This window comes from Oryx dammah, unplaced genomic scaffold, assembly GCF_014754425.2.
Source record: "Oryx dammah isolate SB20612 unplaced genomic scaffold, SCBI_Odam_1.1 HiC_scaffold_18, whole genome shotgun sequence".
NCBI lineage: Eukaryota > Metazoa > Chordata > Mammalia > Artiodactyla > Bovidae > Oryx > Oryx dammah.
Genome location: NW_024070202.1, coordinates 46,716,332 through 46,729,084, shown reverse-complemented (window position 1 = coordinate 46,729,084; position 12,753 = coordinate 46,716,332). Strand labels below are relative to the sequence as shown.

The window sequence follows — 12,753 nt, the reverse complement described above, 5'->3', positions numbered from 1 at the left end:
TCGATGGACATAAGTCCGAGTGAACTCCGGGAGTTGGTGATGGACAGGGACGCCTGGTGTGCTGCGATTCACCAGGTCGCAAAGAGTTGGACACGACTGAGAGACTGAACTGAACTGAATGGTAAGTAAAAATAAAATGCTATAAAAGTAATGACAATACCTATATTTTTATAGGGACATTCAGAAATTATTTCAAAACAACAGACTTGAACTTACCAATTCCCATAGTCAAAATCAAAGGCAATAGTAATTTCAGTTCCCTTTGGAATACTCTGTATAGAATAAATGTAAAGATGTATGGTTCCATCTTCAATTTCATGCCTCACCTGTAAAAGAATAATTTTATATCTCCAGAAGTAGTTTTGTATCTCTATAAATTACTTTCTATCTTTCAAGCATCTCATCTGGCAATTTTGAAAACTATTCTTCAAAGTAATTCAAAATAGAACATGGAAAATACGCTATTAATTATAAGACTTGTACATAAAAAAAAAGACTTGTACATAAATCAGTGATTATCAACTGGGAAGGAGGTATACATCAATGCAAGTTTGATACAGGCTCTAGTAGCATCAAAATGAAAATACTCTATTTTATCAGTTCTATGATGCACATTTTTTCACCTTTTAACATTTCTGAGTCAGAGTTTTACAACTGATGGCATCTTTCATTTAATGAAAAGAAGTAATGATACAGTTTATAAGTAAACAGTTAAAGTACGGTTTAACACTATACTTTTCTACAGTACACACTGTTCGAGGTATGTAGTCTACATGCATTATATCCTTTAGTCCACATAACATCTTTTCACAGATAAAACTGAAGCACAGACAAGGATACAAAGCTAGTTAAGTCAAATAAAAGACATGAACCTACAAGTCCGGCTTCAAACCCTACACTCCTAACTGTAACATTATATAACTATAAAATGTTTATTTTGGTATGAGAAAAAACAAACCAGAAATATTTTATATACCACTTCTAAATCACAACTAAAAACAAAACTTTATAGAAGCACATATAAAATCAACTTTAGCTTTCAGCTTTGTCATCAACTTTGATCAAATCAGAGCATATATTTGACTCATAAATAGAGCTTCCAGAACAGAGAAGTCCAATATTTTCTCTTAGAATGAACATCACTATTTCTTCAATGTGTAAAGTAACTGAAGACCTCACAGCCAGTATCATCTTAATTTTTGTAATGGAAAGATGCTAGGCACTAGAAAATACATCAGTGGATACAAACTGGTGATCTTTTTTGGCCACCAGACTTCTATGCTTAATTTTAATACTCAGATTCCACACATTCCCTACCCCTGCCTCCCCAAAGGATTTATGTATGCTAACCTCTGCATTGGGTGTACAAGAACGCCTGATGAACCGAGCTTCATTCCCAAAAGTCCTTGCATCAACACACATTTCTAGGCCATGAAATTTAGAATAGAATAAAACAAAAGGGTATGGTCTACAAAAAAAGAAATGCATTAGAAACTATTAACATTTTGAATTTAAGAAATTTCTAAAAGACTCATATTAAGTAGGAAGGCCAAGATTTGAATACAGCAATCTGATACCAGAATCCATTCTTAACCACTAGGCTAATTCTTGCTAACAAGATTTTTACCTGCTCCTATAACCTTACCTAAACCAAAGAAAATTAATTAGTTCAAGGTGGGAATTCAAACTGACAAACAATGATAAAAAGGGAATGACTACTGCCTTTATGTAAGGATTCATAATGAGATGCCATTAAAGTTCCTATCACTCCATTTAAGTATTTGAGTCACAGCACTGTTTCAGATCAAACCTGTTAAGTAAAAGGGAAAGATTCTTGTATATCTTTTGTAACTTAAGTAACACAAGTTATAACAGTACAAAATACTTAAATAATTATAGTATATAGGTTGAGAATGTTATTTCCCTAGAGAGAGAAAAATACTTCCAGACCTTAGGGATGCAATGGCTATCGTAAGATCACGTCAATTCCCATCCCCCAAATCACAAATGATAGAAGAGGCCTCCAAAGTCCTTCCAGTACCAAGAAAGCCAGAGCTGAAAGTGGTGACAATAATGTAAGACCAAATCTAACATACTCTGATAAAAGGAGGACATGGTCACCAATGGTCTTTGCAGGTTCTAGCAATCCTAGATGGAAAGGGTTCCTTATAACATCAGGTAATCAGAGATTTTCATTATACTATAGTGCTACAGTTTAAGTATATTGTTTTAAGACATCAACAAAATAGGATGGGTAAGATTCTAAGGAATGCATCTGCATCTTTTTTGTAGTTATATTTTATCATGGTTCAAAAGTTATCATTAGTCACTGTTCAACCACACTATAGTTTTAAATATTAAAATGATTACTTAGAGAACAAAATACATATTATAGTTAAATTAGTCAAAAATTTAATATTAACTACAGAAAACTAATATGGGGAAATAAATATACCTCTTAAAGAAATATCCATTTGCTTCAAACTGTTCTCTCAACATAAACTTCCCTCTGTATTCAATGATAAGTGCATCAGGAGGCAAATCTTTTGCAGATTTCAGAATCTTCTTATTTTTTTGTATATGGCTCTACAATGGGAGAAAAGTTGAGATTAACTAAACCAGATTGCTTCTGGACTTTCCTGGTGGTACAGTGGATAACAATTTGCCCACCAGTGCAAGGGACACGGTTCAATCCCTAGTCTGGGAAGATTCCACATGCCTTGGAGCAACTAAGCCCAAGAACCACAACTACTGAGCCCATGTACTGCAAATACTGAAGCCCGCTTGCCTGGAGTCTGTGCTCAGCACTAACAGAAACCACTGCAATAGTTTCTCTTTGAGCACTGCAATGCAGAGTAACTAGAGAAAGCCTGTGTGCAGCAATGAAGACCCAGCACAACCTAAATAAATAAATAAAATAAAACCAGATTGCATTCAGTCTACGTACTTAAAATTCACAGTAGAAAAACATTCTTATTCTATCATCTTTTGTCAAATGATATACTTACCTCTACAGGAGGTTTGAAGATCAAATTGTTGGTATTCAAATCTGATTTAATCTCTTTTTTGTCATTTCCATTGCCCAATCTCAGAGCTATTCTTTGTGCCTCCCTCTGAACACCCTCACTATATTGGTTATTATTTGCCTCTTCATATTGATCCATCCATGCTTTGATTTTTGTCTCCCATCCAAAATTTGAAACATCAGACGAAGGATCAATCTCCGGAGCTGAGCCCTAAAATCACAACAAACTGAGCATTAATATCTGGATTTTAAGTATTTATACACACACACACTATGACAATCTATATAAAAGAATATAAAACTAGAAATAATAATAGGCTTTCTAAGTAGGTCCCAGTGGAAAAAAAAAAAAAGACCACAAGTCAGCAGCTTACTACATTTTATACTGATGCCAGACACACAACGTGGAAAACTGAAGGAAGGGGAGTTAATCTGAACAGCTGAAACTTTTTACTACTATAGCCAAATTGGAGCTATCAATAAAACTGCAACAACCCAAAACAGTCTACGGTTAAAAAAAGATAGCATATGAAAAACTTTTTTGAATCTACCAATATCTATTGTACGCTCACAATTGTATTTAACCAGAAAAATAAATTGCAATTACACGTAAACTATATGTATTGCATATTAAGTATAAACTTATTTTCTGATATAATACTTCAACTTTTACCATGTTTGTAACAAAAATATACTCTGATACATTAATTTTGTGTAATTCCAAGATATATAATAAATTGTCCACATGATAAATTTTCCATGAGAATAAAATGTCTCACAAAGTGTGAACAAGGACCTTTAAGCTTAAATGCTTGTCCCCCTCCATATGCCCTTTTAAAACCTTTAAGAATGCTAAATGCTACACCACAGCAGTATCTTTTTTGATCCACCTCTTAAAGTAATGAAAATGTTAAAAACTGAAACTAACTGAACTTAAATGCTTTTGCACACCAAAGAAAACCATAAACAAAATAAAAAAGACAACCTATAGAATGGGAGAAAATACTTACAAATGAAGTGACTGACAAGGGATTAATCTCCAAAATAAACAAACAGCTTATGCAGCTCAATTGAAAAAAAAAAAAAATCAAAAAATGGGCAGAAGATCTAAATAGACATTTCTCCAAAGAAGACATACAGATGGCCAAAAAGCACGTGAAAAGATGTTCAACATCACTAATCATTAGAGAAATGCAAACAAATGAGGTTAACACCTCACACTGGTCTGAGAGGCCATTGTCAAAAAGTCTACTAACAATAAATGCTGGAGAGGGTGTGGAGAAAATGGAATCTTCCAATCCTGTTGGTGGAAATGTAAATTACTAAAGCCACTATTGAGAACAGTATGGACGTTCCGTAAAAAGTGAAAATAGAGCTACCATACGATTCAGCAGTCCCACTCCTGGGCATATATCCAGAAAAATCGTAATCTGAAAAGATACAGGCACCTCATTGTTCACTGCAGCACTACATACAATATCCAGGAATGGACAACCTAAATGTCTATCTACAAATGAATGGATAAAGAAGATGTGGTACAGTCCAAAATGAAATATTACTCAGGCCTAAAAAGAACAAAATATAATGCCATTTGCAGCCACATGGATGGATGGAGAGACTGTAAGACTGAGCACAATAAGACAGAGAAAGACAATTATGATGATACCACTTATATGTGGAATCTTAAAAAATGGTACAAATGAATTTATTTACAAATCAGAAATAGAGTCACAGATGTAGAAAACAAATTTATGGTTACCAAGGGTGAAAGGGTCAGGGGGGGAATAAATTGGAAGACTGGGACTGACATATATACTAATATAAAATAGATAACTAAGAAGGACCTATTCAATATTCAATACTCTGGGAACTCTACTCAGTACTCTCTAATGACCTATATGGGAAAAGAATCTAAAAAAGAGTGTATATATGTATATATAAAACTGATTCACTTTGCTGTACAGCAGAAGCACACCACAGTAAAACAATATTCCAATTTAAAAAAAAGAATGCTAAATGCCAAGTAGTGAAAAGTTACAACCTCTCAATAGGTTTTATGAAAACAAAAAGGGAATCCCTTTCCTCACTGGAATAAAATTTATAGAAAGGCAGAATTACCACATATTTAAAAAATTTATTAAAGCCCGACTCCCTCAGTTATTTGTAATCTCAGGATGAAAATGAATTAACGCAGATAACAAAAACATATATTGTATCTTACTGATAGTGTAATTCAAATTTATAGTGAATTTATAATAGATTTAACACAAAGTTTCAATTAAGCTGTTTGTAAATGCTGTTCTGATTGCTATAGAACTGAACATCTTTATGAGTAGATAATTTCCATAATGTGTACAACCTGATGTAAGTATGATATTTTAAAATCACGTGAAGATTTCAAGAAAATTTTTATATATGCTGTTAAACATGTACATGTGTACAGTAACACTTAACTAAAATTTACCATCAGTCAACCTTCAGTTCAGTTGCTCAGTCGTGTCTGACTCTTTGCGACCCCATGAATCAGTCAACCTTACGTATAAGTAAATAAACTATCACAAAAAGTATCTTCTCTATAATGAAACAAACTATAGTAAGTTGTTCAGCTACTTGATAGGAGTAGGTTCATTTTACTAATTGATATTTTATGGACTCATGTATTCCACATTAATAATTGATCACTTGATAAATAATAGATTTTTTATACAAATATGAAACATTACATATTTTGGCCTTTATTTATTTTTCAGAGTTTTTCATAGTGAATATAGTTTATGTAATACAAAAATGTTTTTCATATATTATATACAGACACAAAAGTCTACAAGCACTTTTTTCTAACTACCCATTATTTATTTATATTGAGGTACAGTTGATTTACAATATTATATTAGTTGAGGTGTATTATCAGTGATTCAAAATTTTTATAGTTATACTTTACTTAAAGTTACTATATAATAGTGGCTATAACCCCCGTGCTTATTATTATCCTTGTAGATTATTTATTCCATACTCAGTAGTTTGTAACTCTTAAACCTCATCTTACCCTTATCCCCTCTTCTCCCACTGGTAACCACAAGTTTGTTCTCTGTAAGTCTGTTTCCATTTTGTTGTATTTATTCATAGTTTAGATTCCATATGTGATAACACAGATATGTCTTTCTCTTACATGACACTACATATTAATATTTTTATCACTTTTATTAAAGAAATCTAGTCCATTTAAATTTTCTTCTTTTCTGTTCCCCTTTCAAAAAAAACAAAAACAAACAAAAAACTCCTCTACAGAAGAGGATCAGAGCTCTTCTATATCTCTTGAACTTTTTTCATATATGACAGAATCACTTACTGGAAATGTAATGATCATAGAAATCTTCAAGGAAAAGATTTTCAAAGATGCACAAAGCATTTTAAAAATGTGAATTCCTTAGTCACTTCCTTACATAATAAATGAAAACATATTTCAGTTAAGTAAAGATGCTCCTTCCTCATTAAGTCTGATATTCAGATTAGATAAAATGGAAAGAAAGGAAAACCACTGAAGGATCAATAGATCCAAGAGTTTAATATAAAACCCTTTTTCAGATCTCTTTACTCTGGCATCAGAAAAAAATTCCATAAATACAAATTTAACATGGTAAATATAAAATACCCAACATATAAAGAACATTTTATAAGACTTTGGACTTGCAGTATGTTGAACACCACCATGTATTAACATTCTTAAGAAAGAATAATCATTTGACAGCTACTTACTGATCTGTTTTTCAGGAATGTGGGATAATTAATAATTACTATACTTTATACTATGGGGACAACAGATATATTCTAACATTCTTCCCACATCCTATTTTAATATCTGCCAACTTGAGACACTTATTCTCCTTTACTACCTATCCTAGAAAACTAAGAGTAACACTGTGGAGCTGACCTGTATCATCCAACACAAACCTATCTTTTAAGGGAAGGCAGAGTTGGACGATGGTGGGAGCGTTGGGGTGTGAGGGGCCGGGCTTGCTTCTCTCAGCAATCCTGGCATCTACAAAATTAAGGATGTATACTAATTAACTCAAGGTACAAGTAACAAGTTTGTACTTACATGGTGACTCTATGGTGATTTCAAAGTATTTTATAACCTACTGACTTGACTAAATCCCTAGAATTCAAACTATGCAGAAGAGCAAAATTTCAAATTTCAAGTGTGATTTTGCATTTATATGTCTAGTATACTATAAAAAGTGGCACTAGAGACATGGAATACAATGATAAATGAAAAATGAATCAATATTAGAAATCATTTATATATCTCCTTTTGTTTAATGTTAACAGTGTTAATAAACTCCAAGAATGGCATGTATTAATCCAATTAGAATTCTCTATGGTCCCACTTCATTTCATAAAGATAAAAGCAATGAAATGACACAGAATGGAGAGAGCATTAATGAAAGATTATGACCAAGCAACCACTTAGTAAGTTCTTAGATATCTGACAATTGATAATAAGGGCTTAATGTGTTTACCTTAACTCTTGATGATTTCCTAGATCCTTCACGAAAGGCCTGAAATAACACAGAATTCTGAGTTAGATGTTTAAAAACTGGATAAATTAATATTTAAGAATGAGCTCACTCAATCTTTTTCTTGAAATTGCATAAATTACACAAAATATGGTAAAAACCAATACAGTCAGAACTAAGGGAATATTGAAGTAAAATCATCTACCAAGGACACTAAACTACTATTAAAAATAAATACAGACAATGTAAAAACATGAAAATATGTATATATATAATGCTAAGAAAATGTCTAAATTTTCTATTTGCTCAATATTAAAATACAATCATGGAAAAACACCTGATAAAAGTTGGAAGGTATTAAAAATATTATAGTAGTTTTACATCATGAGCCAAGATTTGGCGTGGGGATAAAACAATTTTGTTATTACTTTAATTTTCTAGGTCAACTAGCAAGTAATATTTGAGCACCTACTGGGACTCAAATAATAAGCAATGTGGTAAACAGAATTGTACTTAACAAATATTTAATGGGAACTCTCTATTCTGCCACATTCTAAAGTGAAATTTAAGACTCACTTCACCACTCCAACTCCACAAAGTTAGTGTATTTAGAGAGATTAACTCTGTATTTAGAGAGATTAACAAACATTAAACCTAGAGTAAGCACTATAGTTCCAGATTTAAGTTCCAAGTTTGTGTGTAGACTATATGTTGGAAGAGAGCAAGTTTTGTTAAAAGAGAGGAGGAGGAGGAAGAGAAGCAGCAGCAGTAAGAGCAGCAAAGAATCTTCACATAAAACATGGAAGAAGAGCCAAAAACACAGAAAATGGATTTGTTCAGCCATGTGGAATACTGAACACAATTCTGATGCTGAAGTAATAAGAAAGAAGGCATGCAATAAAAAAAAAACTAGCACACCACACTTGTACCTACTAAAAACAGTATGACATAAGACTGGTTAAAAAAATGTAAAATTAGGTCATGAAAGTCAGTCAGATTTTAAGATTCTGGCTTAAATACTTTAAGTTCTTCACTATGATGGAGGAATCTATGAAATACCTCTCAAGAGGGAAGGGCTTCCCAGGTGGCACTAAGAACCCGCCTGTCAATGCAGGGGGCGTAAGAGACACGGGTTTGACCTTGGGTTGAGAAGATCCCCTGGAGAAGGAAATGACAACCCACTCCAGTATTCTTGCCTGGGAAATCCCATGGACAGAGGAGTTTGGCAGACTATGGTCCATAGGGTCGCAAAGAGCTGGACACAACTGAAGCGACTTAGCATGCAGAGAAGTGATATAAAACAATATTTGCAGAAAATGTCATAACCAAGTGCAGAATGACAGGAGTGGAAAGAGGATCAAGTTGGAGAAATTAAAGAAGGTATTACTATACTACTATAAGGGCATACTGGGTTTGTAGAAGCAAAAATGAAGAAAAATAAGAACACAGCAACGAGACATTCCAAAGGAAAAATCAATAGTGAATGTCAAAGACTGAAGATGATTTACAGATTTTAAACCTGCAAAATGGCTGTGCAGCTGAAACAAAAGAAAAATCTGAAGTATGATGAAAGAAGATACAAGTTTGGTTTACAGAGGAAACACTGAACAAAAATAATAAAAGAACATTCATAAGTAATATGTGCTGACAATCATTTTATGTAAAAATATCAAGTTTAAAAAATTCAAGTAAAATTGGAAAATTTTAACAATTAATAAAATTTTAAAACTCCTAATATATGGGTCACAACACAATCTATGCCTTTAACAGTGTTAACACTTCATGTCAAAGCTCTGAATTGCTAAAACACCAACCAACAACACCTTACTAGGTGTTTCTGAGTATTTTTCAAAATGTCATCTATCCAGAATGTCTACTGTGAACTCCATTCACATTTTTAACAATCAGCCATAACAACAGGTTGAATAAAAAGCAAAATTAGATACATATTTTTGCTATGTATTTTTAACTACATATTGCCCCAACTGTAGTAAAAACATAACAGCAAAGCAAACTAGATCTTTCTGCCCAGTCCTTAGATTTTTTTTTCCTAATCCTTATGAAGTATTACTAACTCAACATGAGAGAAAAAAATCGTTAATACCTAAATATGACTTCCTAAATTGTAAAACGCACTTAATAGATGATCTCTTCTTCTGTACATTACACTCTGAGATGAGGAAAGTAACAATGAAATAAAGCAGAATGTGATTAAGTGCTATAATAACAGGTTCAAGTGCCATGGTGAAATACAAAGAAAGATGATCATATTTGATAGGAGAAAAGCAAATTTCATTGAAAAAGTAGTGCTTCAGATGGGCCTCAAAGTAGAATAGGAGTTTAAAAGATAAAGATGGAGAAAAGAGTAGTCTAGTAATGAAGGGAACAGTGTAAGTAAGGATAACATGTCAGAAAACAGAGGTAGAATTTGGTAATAGTTGTATAGAGAAGCAAAATTAGAGAGACGTATGTGTGAAGACTATTAGAATCAAGACTTATTTTAAATAGAAAGGTGAAATTAGAAAATGGAAAAATGTATTTAAAAGTACATGATGCCTATTAAATAATCAAATATCATGAAGAATTACTCCAAAAAAACCAGTGCTTTTTGGGGGTAAAACTTCATTTTGTATCTAGGTATAATTTCATTCTTTACAGTTTTCTGCCATATCCTGGTGGTATTTTAATACAAAAATTTAAGTGAGAAAAGTCTAGATAGTAAGAAACTCAACAAGTGTATAGCCTTATTAAAATGATTACACATGATTCAGAGACAAACAGCTACAAACCTCTACCCGTATATAAGCTACTAAAAATTTAGCACTCTTACTTCTGTTTTATAGAACAGCAACCTTCACTAAATCTTACTTTATCTTTTGAATTTCTGTAACTAGTCTCATCATAGTGATGATTTCAAAGCAGTCTGCAAACATTTTTCTCTACTCCATTTCAATCTTTAAAACACATTAAAATTTTTTTAATGAGTTTTTTAAAATTAAACTTAGATCCTGCTACCTTTTCTAGCTATTAATACTATCCATAATTCTCCTGTCTTTCCTGTAAAACTGTCACTTCCTATCTTCTTCAAAAGAGAAAAAAAAAACTTACTTTTTTACATTTTGAAATATTTTGTTCTTTCTCCCCACTTTTTTTCCTTCTTTTATCATTAACCTTAGAAACTCTTGAAGCAGTTAAAGTAATCGATGTTGGGGTATGCTGGAATGCAGTATATAATTCCACTGGAACCTCATCACCACTCTCAGTTGCACTGGTATCACCATCTTCAAAGGCAAAATAAAAATTACTGCATAAATAATATTTCTATTTCAAACAATAAAATAGCATCATTCTATATGACAAACTATTATTTCTCTATCTTTCTGAAGAATAAATCTTTTCCCCTACTTCCTCACTCATAGTAAAACACAGTTAAATGCAAATTACAAATATATTTCTTATACATTAAACTAGAAAGGATACAAAATGTGACAAGGTACTCAGATGGTGTGACCATGGGAAACAGACACCTACAAACATTGCCAGTGTCTGTAATTAAAACTTCTTTATGAAGGGGAATGAATTGAGCCGTATCTAGCAAAATTCTATATACACTTACCCTTTTCACCCAGCAACCCCATATCTAGGGATCTATCCAAAGAAAAAATGGGACACATACAAAAAACAAACCAAAAACACTTTTTTTTTAAAAAAGGGTTTCATTGATCTTCCTATTTGTAATAACGAAAACAAGACAAAACAAAAATGCTAGAACAATTTAAATATTCATCAAACAGCTCAAAAAACTTATCATTATTCAAAACCACTTGTATTGGTGTCAACATGTTTTAAAAGCCGCAGTGAAAGTTTAGCATATGTTACACCTTTAAATCCTATTCCTAAAATAAATACTATTCCACGTGATCAACTAATGGATTGCCATCTTTCTAAAGAGCAAACATATTTTACTTCTTTAAACCAAAAGGTTACCTATGTGCACGAAAATATGATTTAAAATTTTTATTTTGATTTCATATTTTCTAAAATAAATATTACTGTTCTATAAAATCTATAAAAAATATTTAAAATGTATACCTGAGATAGTAAATTATACATATAACCAATGTTCATTAGCCAGGGGTTTATATCTGACTAAAAACATGCAGGCCACTTATTCTCTCAGTCATACTAAAGTTCATTTATTATAGATCCTTTTTACCTACCTGACATATTTTCCCTTTTCCGGCGTTGTAGTAGCACCGCCCTCTCCTTATCCAAACTCCTATATTAAAATATTAACATATTTATCAAGCTTCCATAAAATTAGATATAAAGCAGATGTTTTAAATGTGATAAAAACTTTATAATTTCTCTAGTGTTCTTATTGAAAAATGAACAACATAAATTATGTGTACTATCACTTGCCTTGCAGTTTAGATTTGATTAGCATAATTAGCAGTAGATGCCAATTAACTGACTCTGTTGTGTTAAGAAACCAATTTTTTACTTAGAAAACCAGACTCCTCCGTCCTTGGGGATTCTCCAGGCAAGAATACTGGAGTGAGTTGCCATGCCCTCCCCCAAGGGATCTTCCCACTCTGGGACTGAACCCAGGTCTCCATTATTGCAGGCTGATTCTTTACCATCTAAGCCACCAGGGAAGCCCTACTTTTTCCCAAACTGAATATTTAAAAGCAAAAGTTTAGGGGGGAAATGGTAATATAATTATTGCACTATTACTATCTGCCTAAATTATTTCCATTTTTGAAATGATAAACACTAAATATTTAACAACTAAAATATTTTATTAACCTGTTCCAGCCTCCACTCATGAACTAGAGCATCCTTAGTCATTGTTTTATTTGCCCCCCCCCACCACCACCCTTGCAACGTTTTCACTGTCTAAACTTACTAGTCTAAAGGTCAAATACCTAGGTATAGTTATTTGGGAGAATAAGGGCTTTAGACTGAAGTACTTGCTACTCAGACTTGCCTTAATGTCTAGTAGGTCATAATGTCTAGTAGGTCAAAACTATCCTAGCATTACTGGTAATTCTAGTTATCACAGAATGACAGCCAGTTATTGCAGACGTGACTATCTTCATTAGTGGTCAGTTTTTAACTAACTCTTACTGAATTCATCAGTAGATATTTACCTCATGATTAAAAATAAAAGAGTCTAATATGTTAAAAACAAAAACAAAAACAAAACAA

At 32.5% G+C, this 12,753-nt stretch overlaps 1 protein-coding gene across 5 annotated transcripts in view; it reads right to left on the bottom strand.

The window, feature by feature from the left end:
* Window positions 1–12,753, bottom strand: part of KMT2E (lysine methyltransferase 2E (inactive)) — a 94,139-nt gene that overhangs the window by 32,530 nt on the left and 48,856 nt on the right. For all 5 annotated transcript variants that reach the window (XM_040260791.1, XM_040260787.1, XM_040260790.1 and 2 more), the window contains 7 exons: window positions 11,763–11,821; window positions 10,651–10,823; window positions 7,546–7,584; window positions 3,009–3,236; window positions 2,456–2,586; window positions 1,351–1,468; window positions 217–326 (listed from right to left, as the gene is read on the bottom strand). In XM_040260791.1, the coding sequence (XP_040116725.1) occupies window positions 217–326; window positions 1,351–1,468; window positions 2,456–2,586; window positions 3,009–3,236; window positions 7,546–7,584; window positions 10,651–10,823; window positions 11,763–11,821 (858 nt within the window). The remainder of the gene's footprint in view (window positions 1–216; window positions 327–1,350; window positions 1,469–2,455; window positions 2,587–3,008; window positions 3,237–7,545; window positions 7,585–10,650; window positions 10,824–11,762; window positions 11,822–12,753) is intronic.